Here is a 21,312-nt window from a genome sequence, read left to right as displayed (position 1 = left end):
CCCTGGTTGGTTCCATGAAGTATCGCTCTAGGAAACTGTCTCGAATACATTCCAAGAACTGGTCCTCCAGTCTGCCTTTGCCAATTTGTTTTCCCCAGTCTATATGAAGATTAAAGTCCCCCATGATTATTGCATTACCTTTGTTACAAGATCCTATTATTTCTTGATTAATACTCTGTCCAACGTATAGCTACTGTTAGAGGGCCTATAAACTACTGCCACTAGCGTTTTCTGCCCCTTGTTATTTCTTATTTCCACCCATACTGATTCTACTTCCTTATCCTCCGAGCCAAGATCCTTTCTCACCACTGTCGTTATGTTATTCCTTTATTATCATGGCTACTCCCACCCCCCTTTTCCATTCTGCCTGTCTTTTCGAAATGTGAAGTACCCTGGACTATTTAGTTCCCAACCTTGTTCACCTGGCAACCATGTCTCAGTAATGGCTATTAGATCAAACCCATTTATCTCTATTTGCGCCACTAATTCATCTATGTTGTTACAAATGCTTCGTGCCTTCAGATAAAGATAAAGGGTGGGACCGAGGAAAGGCTGGATAGGGCAGCAAACATGAAGTGGGTAAGGTGCCTGTCAGATAGTAGGAGCCCTGGAAAGTGTGTGGTAAGGGAGACTCAGGCTGGTAATGAGAGGGCTGGAAATTGAGTAGCGGGCAAGGGCAAGGGCAAGGCCATAGGAGATGAGTCTACAAGAAAGGGTGAACTCGTTGATAGATTGGGAGCTAAAGGAGTGAGCAGTGGGAATGAGACTGAGTTATATCAAACCATGGAAGGTCTGGAAGTGAGGGAGAGGCGGGCAGCAGATGGTAACATAGTGGTTGAGGTTGTGGGCTATGAAATAGTAGTGGTAGATGAAATGGGAGGGGACGTTCTCACCCTCGTATCTGATTGATTGATTGCCTAAGTTTATTTTGGCAACAATCAAACAGTAGAAACACTGAAGCAAGCAGAAATCCAGACATGATTCTAAAGAAACAAAAAATATTGTTCTATAGATATATGATTTGGACTAGGATAACATAAACAAGATCTCCAAGTCTGCATATACCAAAAATAGTGCAAATAATGAGAAACCAAGCAATCAGATTCACAAGCATTTGAATTGTTTATGAAATTGGGAATTATTTGGGAGATGTACTTTGGTGTAAATAGATATAATTAGTTTGGGAGCAACAATCTATCGAGAAAGTATCACTTTGAAATTACTGTTGCCGTTTAATTTAAATGGATGAATGCTTAAAATGATGATTAAGGCATGTCATATTGTTTTTCTTCTAATATCGTCACATGTATTTTCTAGGCTTATGTATTCAATAGGACAGCCACACTGTGTACTGATCAGGAAAGAGGTGTTAGGGTTAATGTGAATGAATCTCTGAAACCATCAGCCCAGTGCTTGGCTGCTGAGAAAACGAGGTAAGGTATTGGGTTGAAATAGTAGAAGGATAGGGTCAAAATCGAAAGGTTATATTATTACTGTAAAAGTCTTTGGTCATACATCTGGGGTGCTCTGTATAATTCTGGCTACCAAATCATAGGAAGGATATTATTGCCGTGAGAATTTAGAGTCAAGCAACAAAGATGATTCTCGGTATCAGGAATTTAAGTTATGAGGGAAAGTCTTGAAGGGGGAGTTTAATAAGCAGGAAGTTAGGAGTAAGACAGACAATGAAACAGAACGTTTTAATCCACTGCAGCAATACTGCATCTGTACCAGAACTGAACAAGTACATGTCCACTTTGAGATTTGCCTAGATTTATTATCCTACACTGTTTCTCTCTTTTACAGTAGACTTTTGTAGCATCATTGAGCATTGGTTAAAATATATAGTAGATTGGATCATCTCAGCTCCAAGCGATTTTCTTGGAAAAATTTGACTTTTTTTCTAATTGGGTTTGAGTGTGGTTGGCACTAAGATGAGTGAATGTTTTCAAATGTGAATAATGTCAACTGTATGAAAACTGAAATGTTGGTTATTTGATTTAAGATGGAGGAGGTCATGGAGAATGAGAAAAAATCATTTGATTCACTCCGCAATTATTGGAAGACAAAAGGACTTAATTTTCTACAACCTTATTTGCTTCCAGTGTAAGTACAGCTACTCATTATGAACTATGAGGGTTAAGACTATGCTTAAATGCACTTACTTGAATTTAATACTGTGTGTATTTACATTATGGGACAATTTTTTGCCTTTGCACTGCTGGAAGTGAACCTTGCCCTCAGTGCTGCGTATTAGAAATTCGAATTGCACACTGGGGATGATTTTCAGATCATTTAAAATAATCATCGGAAAATTGTGTACAAAATATGCTTGAATTTCAAATCTCTGCTTTTGGTGCGCGAGGCCTCCCGTCAGCAGTGCAAAGTCAGAAAATTGCTCCTGACACTTGTATATGTTGCAATGTTCAAATAGACTCTTAGGACGTTAAATTGGGCCGTGTAGCGCCCGTTGTTTCGGCGCTACACGGCCTCTTCGACATCCAAGATGGCACCTTGGATGCGCACGCACGTTTCCTGCGTGACGTGTGCCAGACGCCATCTTGGTACAGGAGTTTGTGCAGGCGCAGATAAGAAACGCTGGAATCATGTAAAGTAGGGAGAAAATGGCTTAAATCAGTATGCAAAGTTGATTTGAAGTGATAGACACCATTTTGGGTCTTAACGCTCCACTCAATGCACAGTCCTAACCCCGACCATCTGAACGTGTCTTAGAGTGCCTGGAGGACCCCCCACCGGCGTTATTTAAAGGGATCATGCAGGATTTACAGGTTAGTGGCTGGATTATTGCTTCAGGCTGCCGAGACATTTGTAACTGTTTTTGGAGGTCTCCTAGACTTCAATACTAGGACACGGGGACATAGCCTAACATTTAGAGCCAGGACGTGCAGGAGTGAAGTTAGGAAATGCTTCTACACGCAATGGGTGGGAGGCGTTGAAATGCTCTTCTGCAGACGGCAGTTGATGCTAGCTCACTTGTGAATGTTAAATCTGAGATTGATGGATTTCAGTGAACCAATGGTATTAAGGCATATGGGGTTAAGGTGGGTATATTGAGTTAGGACACAGGTCCACCATGATCTCACTCGAGGGGCTAAATGCCACTGCCACTTGCTGCATCTTGATATGCGCCATCTTCTCCTGCAAGAAAGCGAGGCGTGTGCCTGGGTGATGTGCCTGTCATGGTTGAACAGCTGCCAGTGTGTGTGGCCTGTGAGTTGTGGGTGGGCGGCTTGAAACAGTGGTAATGTGTAAGGGCGGGAGGAAGCATCTGATTGGAAGAGTTGAGTACTGATGGAAAGAGTTTATTGGTATGTGAGGGATGGGGGGTGTTGTGTTTGGTGCAGTTGGTAGGAGATGCCACTTGATAGTTGACCTCACTCACCTTGCCCACTCATGTCAAAGCATTGAACTTGTTCCTGTACTGCATCCATGTTCATGATGCTGTGCGCCTGGCATTGACTTTGTCCCCCCCGCAGGGCGCTGCAAAGTGGTCTCCACCCATTTTTCTCTGCTGTGAGTTACAAAAATAGGACTATTTGGGGCACACAGCGAAGCAAAATGTATCCCTACAAGTGCCTGTGAAATTTGTACATCTGATTTGTAACATTAACTGAAAGCCAATGGTTAAAATGTAATCTGTGTTTGGATACCAGTAAGCAGGGTGTTTATCTATGCCAGAGAACAATGTCCAGCAAGTAGTCTTGTTTGTATCTACCAGCCTTGCATCATTCTAAACAGGTACCAGTCTCAGATCAGCACCAGTACTATAACAATGGTATTAGACTGCTGACAAGTCCAAGATCCCTGGTGTGGTCAGTTGTTGGGTTTTCAGTGTGATTCTGAATGAATGCCGATATTACAGGAATAAAACTATTATTTATCCTTGAGTATTAGATGACCCATGTATAAGTTGGGGATGTGTCTTAACCATTAAGCTCCAGATACCATCACAGCCTCAATCCAGAAATGAACATAAGAGCTGAATGCCATAGGAGAGGTGACAGAAACTAGCTTTGACATCCAGGCAGCATTTGACCAAATATAGCCCAGGAGCCCCAGCAAAAATTGTCATTTTTGTGGGGGAGGGTCAAAGGAAAGACCCTCCAATTGACGGAATCGTATCTGACACAAAGGAAGATAGTTGTGGTTGTCAGAGGTCAGTCAGCATGGTCCCAGGACATCACTGCAGGAGTTCCTCAGGGAAGCATCCTTGACCCAACCATCTTCAGCTGCTTCAACAATTACTTTCACTTTGATAAAAAGCCAGGAGTGGGGCTGTTGACTGCCGATTCCACAGGGTTCAGTTCCATTCAAAACTCCTCGAATAATGAAGCAATTCATTCCAGGCTGCAACAGGACTTGTATAATATCCAGACTTGGGCTGACAAGTGACAGGTAACATTCATGCCATATGAGTGCCAGATAATGACCATCTGAAACAAGAGAAATCCCAGCCACCTTTGCTTGACCTTTAATTACACCACCATCGCCAAATCCCCCACCATCAACATCTTGAGGGTCACAACTGACTTGAAGTTGACCTGGACCAGGCATACCAATACCGTGGCTACAAGAGCAGGGCAGAGGCTGGGTAGTAAGTGTCAGCCTTGGATCAGCACTAGCACCTGAGTCAGGAGGTTGTGGTTTCATAGCCCCACTCCAGCAACTTATGCACATAATCTAGGCAGCCATTTCAGTAGTCAGGTGCACTATTGGAGATGGATGTAAAAAATTCCATTGCAGCAGTTGAAGAAAAGCAAGGGAGTTCTCCCGATGTCCTGGCTAAAATGTGTCCCTCAAACAAGATCACTAAAACAGATTATCTTGTCATTAATTTCATTGCTGTTTGTGGAACCTTGCTGTGTCCATATTGGCTGCTGCGTTTCCCTACATTACAACAGTGACTGCACTTCAAAAAATACTTCATTGGCTGTGAAGTAATTGGAACATCTTTAGATCATGAAAGGAGCTATATAAATGCAATTTCTATCTTTCTTTCTTTACTCCGTGACAAGTGGCTTATCTCCTGATCCCCTCAAAGCCTCGCCACCATCTACAAGGCTCAAGTCAGGAGTGTGATGGAATACTCACCATCTGCCTGGATGGTTGCATCTGCTACAACACCCAAGAGGCTTCACTTATTTGGTGCCCCTGCACTGGGCTCAATATCTACCCTCTCCAGCACATTGGCTGCAGTATGTGTGATCTGTAGATGTATTGCAGCAACTCGCCACGGTTACTTCAACAGCATCTCCCTACCCTGCAACCTCTACCACCAAGATGGACAAGAGCCGCAATGTTGTGGGAACACCATGACCTCCAAGTTCCCCTTCAGGTCACACACCAGCCTGACTTGAAGATATATCACTGTTCTTTCATTGTTGCTGGGTCAATATTCTGGAATCCCCAACCGAAACCATTGTGGGAGCACCATCATGACAAGGACTACAGTGGTTCAACGATAAGGCTCACCACCTCCTTCTCAGGAAACTAGGGCTGGGTAGTAAATGTGGCCTTGCCAGTGTCGCCCATGTCCCAAGAACAAAATTTTAAAAAGGACGACCCCTGAAGAATTGCTTCATAAAACCTGAAAATATTCATAACCCTCATTTAAGGGAGGGTCCACAATTTGCTCGAACTGGACATGATGTTGATTCTTGGCAGTTGGTTTGAAGCTGAGTGCGGGTAGTTTGGATTGGAGTATGCTATTTATTGGGGGTGAATGGCGGGGGATTTGGGTATTGAGTGAGGAGTGAATGGAAGAGTGATATAATATTGACAACTTCCTGTTTCTCGTCTAGTCTTGCGCTGTTGGGTTTGGATGGAGTGTTGGGAAGGGTGGTGATAAGGATATGCTGCTGACTTTACCTTTTCTAGAAGTTGTCCACTCAAGCTCCTACGTAGCTTTCCTGCAGTGTCAAGCAGGAACACGGTCTATACATCTATGGCAGGTCCAATTGCCCAGGCGGGAAAGCAAGGTATGCCTCCTGAACCTCATGCACTATCAGCACAGTTCTCAGCATTAGTTGTCTGAAATACGAGCTGCTTGCAAAACCTTTGACTCGGTTTGGAGACAATTGTTACTTTGTTAAGCTCCTTGTATACCCACCCCTACACACCAGACTAATTGGCCCCTGAACACATTCAATTGTATTGCTAACACTGACGAGAGAGAGAGAGAGAGAGAGCGAGTGAGAGCGAGTCTACCTCTCACTGAAGATATGCCATGGGACATGAGCCCTCATCCCACTTTGGCTCAACTGTGACATTTCAGAGATGCTCGTTGTGGGGGCATTCAAAACCTGGAATCAAAAGACCATGACAGAGTTGGGCAAGTTGCTCAAAAAGGGCCAGCATCTCGTCGACAAATTTCATAGCCAATTGGAAGCCACAGATCCATGACCAATCTCATTTCTGTGTGTTTACATGATTGGCCTTCTGGTGGACAAGGAACTTTTGCGGCAGGAACTGTGACATAGCACATTACCCCGTCCCCCAATATAAGCATGTGGACAGAACACCTGTGGCGCATGTGCTCGGTGGAGTGGGTATTGCACAGACTATGTTTGGAGCTGGAAAGCTACCATAGCATCTGGGCCCACTTCCTGTGCACCCATTCTGCCCAAACCAGTTGTTTTGCTTAATTTTCTAAAGCAAATATTGCATTTTCCTTAAAAGATTTAATTGCTCTGAAATGTTGATTAATCTTGATTTGTGAATAATTAGTAACTGGGGATACTGTACTTGCAATTTATGACACAGTTAAATGTTAACATGTTTTGAGTTAAACTTGGCCATGTTTATGATTTTCTGATGAAAAATATTTTCCAGGAAGGACATGACAGACTTTGGCTCAACAACCACAAAGTGCAATGCTCGTTTGAAATATGGTCCAGTTTATCAGATGAAAATAAAATATTTCAGCATTGAGGACCTTCAATCAATTCTTTATGAACTGGTGACCATGATAAAAGAAGGTACCTATTTTAGAATTCAGGGCTCATTGCGACAAATATGCATAAATTTGCACACATAAACTACTGACAGGATATTCAAATCACTTGAGGTGATCTTTGGTATGGTCTCATATTTAATATCAGCTAAAATGTGCCTTTACCTTTAGAAATGTAGATATATGTATTTGCTAACCAATACATCTGTTGAAACATCTGTTTTTGTTTTCTTTTCCCCCTTGTCTGATTTTGAACTTTTCTCCCAGCCTGTCCCATTTTCTCGTGCACCATTCTCTTTCATACTCATTCATTCTCTTGCTAACATTATTTCTCCTCAACCCCTTCCTCTTTACCCTCTATTAACTTTCTATTCTATACGCTTTCTAGTTCTGTCTTATCTTTCTATCATTTCTGTACCTCTCTCCACTATCGCTGCTTATGTGTCAATCTTGTCTCAATGATAGCACTTTTGCTTCGGTGATTGTCAGATGTTTGTGGGTTCAAGCCCCACTCCAGAGAATTGAGCACATAATTTAGGTTGACACTTCAGGACCGAAGGAGTGCTGCTCTGTCAGAGGTGCTGTGTTTTGGATGAGATATTAAACCTGTGGGCCAGCTCAAATGGACGTAAAAGATCCCATGGTTTTTTTGGAAGAAGAGCAGGGGAGTTCTCCCATTGCCCTGGTCAACATTTATCCCCCAACCAGCAATCAGTAAAAAACAGATTATCTGCCCATTTATCACATTGCTGTTTGTAGGACTTTGCTGTGCACAAATTGGGTGCTGCGTTTCCCTACATTGCAACAGTGACTGCAATTCAAAAGTACTTAATTGGCTGTGAAGTACCTTGGGTTGTCCTGAGGTTGTGAATGAAGCTATATAAATCCACGTTCTTTCTTTTTCTTTCTTTATCTCTGCTCTGCCTCCTTGTAGTCTGCTATTTTCTTTCTCCATTTCTTTCTTGCTAACTTTTCTTCCTCTGTATTTTCTCTCCAGCATGTTGTCTTTTTACGATAACTTGTTTTCTCTACTTAGCATTTCTCTTCCCCCTCTACTTTTTATCTTTTCCCTTCTCTCTCATCGCATTACACACCATTCACACTTTATCTACCCTTGTAAACCTTCAATTTTCCTCGGTCGTTTCTGTCTCCATCTCGATGTCTCACGTTTATATTACATAGCATTATATAGAAAGTACAGCACAGAAACAGGCCATTCAGCCCATCAAGTCCATGCCGGTGTTGATACTCCACACAAGCCTCCTCCCTCCCTGGTTCATCTCACCCTACCTGCCTATCCTTCTATTCCTTTTTCCCTCATGTGTTTACCTAGCTTCTCTTTAAATGCATCTATGCTAGCCGCCTCAACTACTCCTTGTGATAGCGAGTTCATCATACTAACCACTCTCTGGGTGAACAAGTTTCTCCTAAATTCCTTATTGGATTTATTAGTGACTATCTTATATTTATGGCCCCTAGTTCTGGTCTCCCCCGCAAGTGGAAACATCTTCTCTACGTCTATTGTCTCAAAACCTTTCATAATCTTAAAGACCTCTATCAGGTCACCTCTCAGTCTTCTCTGTTGTAGAGAAAAGAGCCCTAGCCTGTTCAATCTCTTCTGATAGGTATGACCTCTCAGTTCTGGTATCATCCTAGTAAATCTTTTTTGCACCTTCTCCAGTGCCTCTCTATCCTTTTTATAATATGGAGACCAGAACTGTTCACAGTACTCCAAGTGTGGTCTAACCAAGGTTCTATGCAAGTTTAACATAACTTCCCTGCTTTTCAATTCCATCCCTCTAGAAATGAACCCCAGTGCTTTGCTTGCTTTTTTTATGGCCTTCTTAACCTGCGTCATTACGTTTAGTGATTTGTGTATCTGTACCCTCAGATCCCTCTGCTCCTCCACCCCATTTAGACTCTTATTATCCAATCAATATGTAGCCTCCTTATTCTCCCTACCAAAATGTATCACCTCACACTTATCTGTATTAAAATTCATTTGCCAATTACATGCACATTCTGCAAGTTTATTAATGTCTTCCTGTATTTTGTCACAGCCCTCCTCAGCATTAACTGTACCCCCAATTTGGTGTCGTTCGCAAATTTTGAAATGGCAGTTCCGATTCCTGAGTCCAAATCGTTTATGTAAATGGTGAACAACAATGGCCCCAGCACCGATCCTTGTGGAACACCACTTCCCACCTTTTGCCAGTCTCTGTTTTCTGTCATATATTTTGTCTGCTTGTCTTATTTCCCAGTCTTATCTGTCTAACATCTTATAACTAACTCCATGTTCACCCTCTCCATGACACTATGTTTACCTTCTCTCTATTTTTCAAATCTACTTATTATCATTCTTCCTGATTTGTCCAGTCTTCAAATTCAATAGCAATTAGTGTTGTCCAATGATGAAGGGTAAATCATCTGAACATATTGGGGGTAATTTTTCACTTTAGTGATCCTGGCACAGAACATGCACACCAGGAGTGCATATCAGAATATTGTGTGCAAAAGGTACTGTATGTGTTACATAGTCCAGCTAAACCTCCATCTATTAATTTACTCTTTTGTTCCTTTAGTCAATTTGCATCATTGTACTGCAATTCTGGTGTATATAAAGTCTAGTACGGTGAATATTCTGACTGGCGGTACTGGTTCCGCCGCTAAGATTCAGGCTGCAGGAACCGGGAAATTGGATGCCAACACTTCCATGCAATCCCCACTAGAAACTCAATCCGTCAAGTTTATTACTTAAGTTGAGTACATTCTTGGCTTTGAATCATTCTGAGCAAGAGCCTAATTTAGCATGTTAATGAGGGTCTTTAGCACGCCTGCCAAAGCTAGAGATGTGTTGGGGTGGAAGTTCATTTGAGCATTACCTTTATGTTGTAGGTGGCAGAAATGCTGAAGATGCTGTATTGAATGCAGAGGCGAAAGGATGGAATGTGTTGTTTGTGAAGAGTGAGAACAAAGGATTGGGAAACGGGCAGGGATGATCAAATGCCTACTTGCCCACAGACTAGGGAAAGCTTTGACAGATGAAAAAGGAAGCCATTTCCAAAGGTCCATCGCAGAAAGTGTAGTCATCAAAGCAAAATGATGGAGACAGAGAAACTGAGAGACACGGATAGAATCTCTTCAGAAAGAAGGATGGGAAGAATCATATTTGATGTAGTTGTTGGAGTCTCTAAACTTGTAAAAGCAGAGCAACCATTGCCCAGAGATGTAGTGAGAAATCCAGAAGGGGAGGGAAGGTCAATACAGAGAACATGAAGGTGGGGAGACGTGTGAAGCGTTGTCAGTAAACTCCAGATTAATGTTGCCCAATGTGTTTTCTTCCCCTTGATGCTTCTTAACTCCATCCAGACTGATTCTACATCTTGATTTTCTGAGCCAATATCCTTTCTCACTATTGTTCTGATTTCATCCTTTACTAACAACGCTAATCCTATTCCTTTTCCTTTTTGCTTGTCCTTCCTAAATATCGAATACCTTTGTCTGGAGCTAATATTTAATTCTTACAACCGATGATGGTTTTACCATCCATCGCTTATGGCGGGTCAATTGCGTTGGGCTACACTAGCAAGGCCATATTTATTACTCATCCTAGTTGCTCTAAGGAAATGATGGTGGGCCTTCTCCTTCAACCGTTGCAGCCCTTTTGGTGATAGTGCACCCACAATTATCTTGGTAGGGAATTTCAGGATATTGATCCAGTGACGATCGTAGTCAGGATGTTGTGTGACTTGGAGGGAAACTTGGAAGTAATGGTGTTGCCACCATTTGCTACGTTAGAACCATAGAAGTTTACAGCAGAGAAAGAGTCCATTTGGCACATCGTGTGTACCAATTCTTTGCTGGAGGAATTCAAAACAAGGCCCACTGTCCAGATATCTCCCATGGCCATGTATCTTCCTCTGCTTCAAATATTTTTCCACTTCTCCCTTACAAGATGAAATGGTACTGCCTCAACCACTTCCTGAAGCCAACCATTCTATGCTCCAAAAATTCTCTGTTTAATAAATTTTTCTTAACCTCTGTAGGGTCTTAATGATAGTTTTAAATTAATGATCCCTCATCACTGACTCCACAAGCAGAGGAAATAGCATTTCCCTATTGACTTTGTTAAAACCCATCATAATTTGAAAAACCTCAATAGTCCCAGTATCTCAAGTCTCTCCTCATAATTATAATTTCCCGTCCTGGTGAAGCTACGTTTACACTTTAATGTTTTTTCTATAATGGAGTGCGCAAAAGTGCAGACACTACTCTAGGCTACCCAGTATCTTGAATAAATTCAATATTACTTATTTACTCTTGTACAATATCTAGCTGCACACCCCATTTGGCCCAAATGCTTGGCAGACATGAAGCTCAACAGACAGATGTGTTCTTACATTTCATATCTGGGATAGTTAAGTGAAACATATTGGGGTAAATATTCCAGTTTGTAACAATATTCACCATCATTAATTATAGTACTTTTTTCACTTAACCAATAGGTATTGATGATAAGGGTATGGAAAATTACCGAAGAGCCACTTCTCGTGCTGCGTTAGAGAACCAATTCTGTCTTCTCACCACTTATTTTTCAGATTGCTCTTTTGATCAGGTAGTGAGTTTTAAAAATATCTTGGTTCTTTTGGATTTAAACATAGATTCAACCATTTTTGGAGGTTTGATTTTAACTTGTGTTGTTTGAAGAATATATTACAGTTCATTGCAAATCCAGGGTCCATTCAACTTCGTCAAGATGTGAAGGATTTGGCTGGAACTTCAGAGTGTTATATGGGTGATGGAGAAGATGTAATGAAGGATCGCATATTTATTAGGGTATGGTTTGTCACATTTAGCCAATACCTCTATAAAATATGGTTACATTTTATTTTTACTTTTCTTCTATAGGTAATTCTGTAACATAATTTGACCAAAAGGACAGACTAGCTTAAGGTTACAGATTAGGCCCTGGAGTTAAAATATTTTAAAACTTGTGTGAAACTAACATTTTGCTGGAAGTTACTGGCTGGAACTTGTAGAAATGTTTCAGGTTTCCATTACTGGAACTTGGAGAAAACATTTTTACATTCGTAATCTGCCCAAATTCATATGGGGAGTAATTTTGCACTGCTGCATTCACAGTGCAGGGCCTCACTAGACTGGAGATAGGGTAGGAGATGGGCTAGAACACTGTACGGCTGATTCTGTCATCAAGCTCTCGTCCAGTGAGGCTCCATACTGGGAGCAGAGCCTTGCAAAATTACCCCTAACACGAAATGAAATGAGAAATGTCAGGGGTGAAGACAGGACAGATCTGGACATTATTCCTATTGTATGAAATGTCTTTTGAGTTTCAATTATTAAAATGACCCACTTGAAATTGCTCATTCAGGAAAAACTGCAGGAATATATAACCATGCAGAAAACACCTACGAAAGAGAGGATGCAGCAGAATATGAAAATTGCAGCATTGAAAACCATTGAGGTTTATGCTCCATGCAAGGTCTTGATTGGCAAAGAGTTTCTCGAAACACCTGGCATTGACGAATCCGATCCATTGGCATTAAAAGAAATCAATGATGTACTGGATGAGGTAAGTCATTTGCATGAAATATAATTAAACAAATCATTTAATGACTATTTTGTGAAGTGACTTTAATGCAAGAGTTTCTAAGCAGATAAGTGGTTTGTTACAGAGGAGAAGACGATGATGATGATCATCCTGTCCCTTCCACCTTTGGTGTCCCTACCCATTCTTCCTCTATTCCATCACCTTTGTCATCTGCCTTCTCTGTCCCATGCACCAGCTCAGAGACTTTCACCTGGGGACATCTAGCTAGTGGGGATGAGGATCATGTAACGTGAGCACGAGGGAGCTGGAGGACTAGGGTGAGGATTTGGCCACTGTTCAGCGGAGGCTGTGGAGATGCCTTGCCTTGTCTGAGGAGGCACCGGACTCTGATCCCATGGCTCTTATTATGAAAAGGAGGACGTTCGATGAGTATGTGGAGGCACTAAGGTTCCTCTCCCAAGATGTGAGGCAGATGACAGGGGTCTCGGAGATCGTTGGGGGGGGGGGGGGGGGTGCACGATCGATGGGGTGGGTCGGAGATCGTTATGGGGGGGACTGCGATCGTTTTGGGGGTGTCGGAGATCGGAGGGGCGGTCGGATATCATTGTTGCGTCCGGGGAAAGGCACTTACCTGTTAGTTTTGGGCTTTCTCTCCTCCTTTCACGTGGCGTGAAAGAGAAGGCCCGGGAATCCCGGCCCCCAGGGGTTGAAATTGGAAACCCTGCAAAATGGAGAAGCCTGCAGCCTCCTTGAAACGTTTTAATCGCCAACCTGCCTCCTGGGGCAGTTTGGTCTCCCACCCCTCATCCCACCTCCGTGTAAACTGGAAGTGGATGGTTTGGAAGCGGGTTGGGAGCGGGACTGAATTGGTTGCAAATTTGAATGCCCCCCGCCCCCAACCCACCCGTTTATGAATGTTAAAATCATGCCCTTGGTGTCTGGGTACATGATGCACCTTCTTAAGGCTTTCAGGATCTGGCGGGAGTCAATAGATCTGCCCTCTCGCTTATCAGAACTTAGAACCCAAAACCTTGGTCCAGTGCTAGTGGCATGGCTGGTATCAGCTGACATGTTTAGGTTCCCCAAGGTCCAGGAAGTGATCAATGGCTTGGATATAGGCATTTGTGCTCCTTTGCAGAGGAGGGCCAACTGTATGAATAGGAAGGGGTTCTGCACTGTCATTGTCCATCTTGTGTTTGATCATCATCATAACATCTTGCAGGATTCCCTGGCAGCACAAACTTTGCCTTTATTCCCAATAGTCAACAGTACTCTCACTGTTTGTAGAAACTCAATGAGTGAAAGGTTGTCTCCTGGGAGGCTGATGCTACACACTGTCGCCTTGGCTTATGACCCCTCTGTGCCATTCCTTAAACTGCAGGCCAGAAGCAAGTACGGTGAAGCCCATGCTTCCACTAAATCCATCATAGAACAGAGGATAGACATGCTCAAATGGCAGTTCTGGTGCCTGGACAAATTGGAGTATCCTGATATATCAACTGGCCAAAGTGTTCAGGATCATCATCATGCACTGTATGCTGCACTACTTGGTTGTTGACTGAGGCATGAATCAGGAGGAGTAGCAGAAAGACCCTTTAAGAGGGGAAGAACCTGAAGAGCTGGAAAAGGATCAGTAGGCCCCATCAACACCTCCCTTGCGAGCAGCTAGATGCACGTGCCAAACATTCGTTAATAAAACTTTTTGCTGACAGACCGTAGCCTATTACCGCATGCACCGTATTCCTCCCAACATAGTCTCTGACCCACAAATTTCTGTAATCGTAACCAACATTCCTAGAACAAAGAACCTCTGTCGCAGTCTACCAGTCCTCTGCCCACTTCAACAGCTACACCAGATGAAGGCTCCTGACACAAAATGCCGTGTACCAAATTCTTTATTCTTCCACATCCTTGCATGTATCCCTGAACCTAATAGTTGCTTTCTTGGTGCTTTTCTGTCCTATCAGTGGGTGCGTGTCGGTCTCTCCTAATTAAACTTCTCAATGGTGTGTCCATGATAGGAGATGGGGAGGTGGCTGTCAGCTGAGTGTTACTGAGAGGCTCTTGAGATCAAAGTGACTATTGACCTTCATCACCATGAACCCTAGATGGTCCTCCTTGAGCCTGTTGTCTATAGGTTTTAACTTGCCTTCTTTGGCCAGATTTGGGCTTCGAGTGCCTCGTTGGAGTGGCAGGCTGCTGCTCAAATCCCGCCTCCTCAGTGGAGTGGGAGCGTCTGTTGTATTGCTGCGGATGCGGAGCAACTACCCCAACTATTAAATGCCCCATCCCTAGGATTTCGGATGGAGTCAGCAGCTTTAGGAAGAATGTTCAGGCAATAGGGAGGGTACAGTACAGATTCACTCAGATGCAGCCTGGGATAAGGAAATACAAATATGTAGAAAAACTTGAAAAGTTGGGGCTGTTTTCATTCGAACAGAGGAGATTAAGGCTGATTTGACAGACGTGATTAAAATTATGATGAGATGGGATATATCAGTTAGAAAGAGACTGGGGGAATTTTGACTTTGGGTGATAGTGTAAAGTGGGCAATATCAAATCAGCTGCCTGTTATACATCTCTCCTGAAAAAGAACTCTAGTTAAAACTCTTGGGCCTAGAAATTCATTGACACCGTACCCATTTCACAGGCGTAAAACAGGTGCTTAAGCGTCCAATATGGACAGGCGCCACGCAGGCATTCCACGCCGGAAGTGCACCACCTGCCATATTGGTAAAATAGGGTCCGCGTCTGAAACAGTCGTTATGCCCTTTGCATATCCTCATTACAGCCATGGTCCAACCATGGACAAAAGAGCTGAATTCCAGAGGTGAGGTGAGAGTGACTGCCCTTGACATCAAGGCAGCATTTGACCGAGTGTGGCACCAAGGAGCCCGAGTAAAATTGAAGTCAATGGGAATCAGGGGGAAAACTCTCCAGTGGCTGGAGTCATACCTAGCACAAAGGAAGATGGTAGTGGTTGTTGGAGGCCAATCATCTCAGCCCCAGGACATTGCTGCAGGAGTTCCTCAAGGCAGTGTCCTAGGCCCAACCATCTTCAGCTGCTTCATCAATGACCTTCCCTCCATCATAAGGTCAGAAATGGGGATGTTCGCTAATGATTGCACAGTGTTCAGTTCCATTCGCAACCCCTCAGATAATGAAGCAGTCCGAGCCCGCATGCAGCAAGACCTGGACAACATCCAGGCTTGGGCTCATAAGTGGCAAGTAACATTCGGGCCAGATAAGTGCCAGGCAATGACCATCTCCAAAAAGAGAGAGTCTAACCACCACCCCTTGACATTCAACGGCATTACCATCGTTGAATCCCCCACCATCAACATCCTGGGGGTCACCATTGACTAGAAACTTAACTGGACCAGCCATATAAATACTGTGGCTACGAGAGCAGGTCAGAGGCTGGGTATTCTGTGGCGAGTGACTCACCTCCTGACTCCCCAAAGCCTTTCCACCATCTACAAGGCACAAGTCAGGAGTGTGATGGAATACTCTCCACTTGCTTGGATGAGTGCAGCTCCAACAACACTCAAGAAGCTCGACACCATCCAAGATAAAGCAGCCCGTTTGATTGGCACCCCATCCACTACCCTAAACATTCACTCCCTTCACCACTGGCGCACTGTGGCTGCAGTGTGTACCATCCACAGGATGCACTGCAGCAACTCGCCAAGGCTTCTTCGACAGCACCTCCCAAACCCGTGACCTCTACCACCTAGAAGGACGAGAGCAGCAGGCACATGGGAACAACACCACCTGCACGTTCCCCTCCAAGTCACACACCATCCCGACTTGGAAATATATCACCGTTCCTTCATCGTCGCTGGGTCAAAATCCTGGAACTCCCTTCCTAACAGCACTGTGGGAGAACCTTCACCACATGGACTGCAGCGGTTCAAGAAGGCGGCTCACCACCACCTTCTCGAGGGCAATTAGGGATGGGCAATAAATGCTGGCCTTGCCAGCGATGTCCACATCCCATGAACAAATAAAAAAAAATGGGACCTGACGACTGTATCAGAACCCCTTCTCGAAATTGGCCCGCGCCAGGCCTTCTGAGTTCAAGATATCCAAGTCTACATGCAGCCTAACCAGCAGTCCTTAAAGGCTGCCACCAAAAAGGCTTGTTTTAAAATAAAAATACTTACCTGAATGAGAAACCTGGAGGAGTAGGAGCGCTCATTCCAGCTCCACAGCAGTGAAGACGTTTGCCGGTCTCTGCTCGACCCCCTCCCGGTCACCTCCTTCTCCGGTCCCAGAACTTACCTGAGAGCTGCTGCCAGCAATGCAGTAAACCGAGCTTTTAATCTGTTTTGCCGCTGAGCTTCCTGGAACGTGCAGCAGGCTTTTGCAGCTCGCTGATCTAATTTAAATCAGACCCAATATTGAAAATGCCTCGGACCTACCCATTCCCGTGGATCAATCATCCCCTGCGCACAGTTCACGCTTGCAGGCTGGCGCTATATAATGTCACCCCTATGCTCTTTTGTTTTTGCTTCTGCTGTTATATCAGCTAACTCCAATGCTTTCTGTATCTTCTGAAATCTGTTTTGAAACAATTTTTCTACAATATATAAAATGTAATATTCGGATTATTTTCAAGACTTAGGCCTGGATTGTCCTCTGGGGTGGGTTCGCTGCCAGAGGAAGGTTGGGGGACGTTCAATTGTGCAAAGCAAGCTCCCAGCAGGATCACCGCCACCTAGAGAGAGCCTTTCACTGCGAGGGAGCCAGATGCATTAGTGCTGCAGCACCAGAAGAACAATGGCTGTATTTAAAGGAAGCAGAAGCAGTCTGAAGATTGGAAGTTTCATATTAGTTCAGGTCTTAGACTGAGTCAAGGTCTCAACAAAGATAGTGTTGGGGGCATGAAGAGAGAGAGATAGAGAGAGAGATACCCACTACGAAACTTTCTCTCTCCAAATGGAGCTTCAGGGGGTTATACGCGCTGCGATAGAGTTTACTGCCACTTCTCTTCTGGCAGTTCCTTTCATTGGTGTAGTTGTGGAAAAAGGAAGGGATATTGGGTGAATAATCGGGCGTTCCCTCCCCACTGTCATTTACATATATCGGGGTGGTGAAAGAGCAGCTAGTTGACTTCCATATAGCAGGAGAGGGAGGAAAATTTAGAGCAGTGCTAATAGGAGCAGGAATGTGGTCATAGGCCTTTCTGCTTGATTTCCCTTGATTTTCTGCAGAACATCGGAAAAAATCCAGGCCTTGATGTCAGACAGACAGTTGCATAGTACTGTGATAGACTTGGAATGAATGATGGAGGCAGACAGGCAGAGTTGGGTATCATCAGTATTCATTTGAAAGCTAACCTGGTATTTGTGGATGATGTCACTAATCCTGCTGATGATAAATAAGAGGGGCAGAAGATTGAATGCTGGGACATCCTGCAGTTGACCATTCTGATACAGGAGGAGAAACCATTCGAGGACATGAAGTGGTTGTGGCAGGAGATAGGGATCAAACCAGGAGAATGTTGCCAACAAGATGGAGCATGGAGGAGAGGCAGTGAAGAAGTATTAAATAGTCAACAGTGTTAATATATGAACATGCAAAAACGATGGACAGAAAAAGACCAATTGGCCACCCAGCCTGTTGTGATGCCTTATACATCAGGATGCGGACACATCCGACCCACCCAGAATAATGTAATCTCCTGAGAGAGGAGAAAAAACAGATAAAAACCCGATTATAAACACCGGCCAATTAGGAAAAGAAGATCTGGAAAATTCCTCTCTGACCCCTTTAGGCAATCACACCTCGTCCAGGAGTTCAGATTGACCCTGATTTATATTACAGGGTTCCTACCTCTTGAATGAGGTTATCTCCACCCCAGCCAGATACACATCTAACTCTCTCTCAAAGTAATACAGCGAATCAGTGTTCACCGCACGAGCCGGCAACCAGTTCCACAGGTCCACTATTCTCTGGCAAAAGAAAAACCGCCTAACATCTAACCTAGTTCTGCCCTTACATAACTTGTAAGCGTGATCCCTTGTCCTCTCTAACCTATCCGATTGAAATAATTGGTCCCATTATTATTTTAATCCTTGATCAAATCGCCCAAGTCTACGCTGTGGGGGGTGGTGGTGTGTGTCAGCTTCACCTCTGACTTCTGAGCGGTCCGAATCGCTCCCACTCCCTTGGGTTCTAGACCTTGGACTTATTTGGGGGTTGTGATAAAGTGCAGCAGACAACTGGTTTTGGTGCAAGAAACTTTGACCTTTATTCAAGAGAGGAAATACAACACAACAATCTTAACACTCTAATAAAATGGGGAACACTTCAGTACACGCGAGGGAAATTACAGTGGAAAGATACCTCACCCCTCCCAATGCCACTAACTAGCTATGTTGGAGTCTAAAGGGCCAGAGATAATGCTCACCAAACGAATCTTTGACAGTAATTCGCCCAGAGGTAAGTCAGAAATAGATTGTAGAGTGGAAACTTTGCGGATCTTCGGTTTTCTCCCGAGTTGGTTTTCTTTGGTCGCGGTGGCCCAATATTACCCGGTTGGTTGGTGGCAATATTCGGTTGGTTGTTTCGTAAGGCCCTTGTTGCCGTGAGGTGTCTGATGGTCACTGGGGCTGTTGCTCTGGTTTCTTCTTGTGTGTCGGCCTGCTTCTAGAGCTGCTGACCTTCCCTGTCGAACTGCTCTCCTTGTTGTTCGCTTGAAGCTGCTCTTCCTTCCAGACACAGGCAGAACAAGACAAGCAGCCCACCAAGAACCAGAGAGAGAGAGCGAGCGAGGTTTTGAGTTTCCACTTCTAATAACCCTCTCTTAGAATGGTCTTCGACACCTTTAAAAAAACACTTCATGTCTGTTTAAACAGTTCTTACAAAGTCCTTAAGAATCTTTGATGGCCTTTTGATGGTCCCTCATCATGTTGCAATTGCTTCTCCCGATGGGTCATTGTTAATTCCGATTTTTTAGAGCTTGTCACACAAGGCTTCCTTTTGTATCCAACGTCTTAGGTGTTGCTTTAAAACAATTGTAAACAATTTTACAACACCAAGTTATAGTCCAGCAATTTTATTTTAAATTCACAAGCTTTCGGAGGCTTCCTCCTTCGTCAGGTGAACGATGTGAAAATCGTTCACCTGACATCGTTCACCTGACGAAGGAGGAAGCCTCCGAAAGCTTGTGAATTTAAAATAAAATTGCTGGACTATAACTTGGTGTTGTAAAATTGTTTACAATTGTCAACCCCAGTCCATCACCGGCATCTCCACATCATGACTACCATCGACGCTTTAAAACAAATGTAAGGAATCTTACAACACCAGGTTATAGTCCAACAATTTTATTTTAAAATCACAAGCTTTCGGAGATTATCTCCTTCGTCAGGTGAGTGAGGCATGGCCTCACCATGTCTGGAGCAGTTGCCTCTTTCAATGGCCTTGAGAGTCGACCCCCTGCTGTCGGTTTTGCATTAAAACAGAGACATGTCTGAAGCAGTAAATTCTCCCACATTCCACGTGTGGGTTGTGGATTCGTCTGGTGACATCTCACCTATCCTTCCATCTTAGGATTTCAGTCAATGGCCAAAGTTTTCCATACTCAGGGAAAAGGTGAATTTCTTTAGGGTTTTTCTCCGAGTTTTGGGGGATCTGTGAATTTTGAGAATCTTACAACGCTTCTCTAAAGCTCTCTGCGCCTAGCTGGGTAATTAAGGTGTTTTAAACTGGAAATCAATCTTGCGGCCCTCCTTTACACCCTTTCCAAAACCTCATTGTCCCACCATGTGAGGAGACCAAAACTGGACACAGTATTCTAAATGAGACCTAACCGAATTGTGCTGTGAATACAACCTAGTGCCCTATTTGCTCCAGATAGAGCTTCATGGCATTGGTCATGAACCTTCAGAGAGTGATAACACCCCGATCTTTTTCCTTCACCATTAGCTTCAATTCTGTTCCCTGTAGGGTCTGTATATATTTAGCATTAGATCTGCCCACATGCTTAACACGACACTTTTCTAACTTAAACATCATTTAAAACACGGGCCAATTCCCCCTTGCAGTAGTTCAGTATCCCCTACAGTCATAACGCTTTCACCAGGGCAATATTGGTTCTATGGGTGGACTGGAACTCAGACGTTTGAGATTTGAACAAGGGGTGGTAGGAGAGAAAGGCAAGAAAAGGCAAGTGTGATTGTTAGAAACAGTAAGCATTTTTAGAAAGGGTTAATGACAGTGGTCTTGAAAGGATTACGTACGGCCCACACCTATAGTTAAGGAAGGTTGGTAATGTCAGCAAGCATGTGGAAGGTAGCCTGTGTGGTTAGAAGCTGTGTTGGAAGGGGTGAAAGGAACAGGTACTGAGCTTCATTGAAGAAATTAGTTTGCTGAGGGAGAAAGTGAGTTGGAGGAGAAACTGCAAAGTGAAGGGATAGTGGAACTGAGTTGAGAGGAAGGCTGGGGTGCAAGGGGCAGGGGAGGAAGAGAGCAGGAGGAGAGGCAACCGAGCGGATGGCCTTCATTTGGGAGACAAAGAAGTCTATGAGCTCCTCATATTTAGTGTTAGAGGTGAGAATGGAAGGAGGTCTGTGGAGGCAGGTTGTGAGGGAGAAAAGGAGTTTGGGGTTTTTTTAGTTTTGGAATATTCCAGCAATAATCGGAAGAATTGTCCGTAGAGATGGAGTGGTGCTGGTTGATGTGGTTGAACCAGATCTGGCAATGGATAACCAGGTTAATTCATTGCTGCGTGAGCTTTAGTGTGTTACTTTTTCCACTG

General features: G+C 43.9%; 1 protein-coding gene across 1 annotated transcript in view; it reads left to right on the top strand.

Annotated features, from left to right (window-relative positions):
* LOC137337941 (uncharacterized) overlaps nt 1-21,312 on the top strand; it is a 104,925-nt gene that overhangs the window by 14,111 nt on the left and 69,502 nt on the right. Inside the window, exons 6-10 of the mRNA XM_068001779.1 lie at nt 2,006-2,106; nt 6,853-6,998; nt 11,479-11,588; nt 11,681-11,809; nt 12,366-12,566. Coding sequence (XP_067857880.1) covers nt 2,006-2,106; nt 6,853-6,998; nt 11,479-11,588; nt 11,681-11,809; nt 12,366-12,566 — 687 coding nt within the window. The remainder of the gene's footprint in view (nt 1-2,005; nt 2,107-6,852; nt 6,999-11,478; nt 11,589-11,680; nt 11,810-12,365; nt 12,567-21,312) is intronic.

This window comes from Heptranchias perlo, chromosome 1, assembly GCF_035084215.1.
Source record: "Heptranchias perlo isolate sHepPer1 chromosome 1, sHepPer1.hap1, whole genome shotgun sequence".
NCBI lineage: Eukaryota > Metazoa > Chordata > Chondrichthyes > Hexanchiformes > Hexanchidae > Heptranchias > Heptranchias perlo.
Note: the sequence above shows the minus strand (reverse complement) of the source record. Positions and strands in the feature narration are given on the sequence as shown.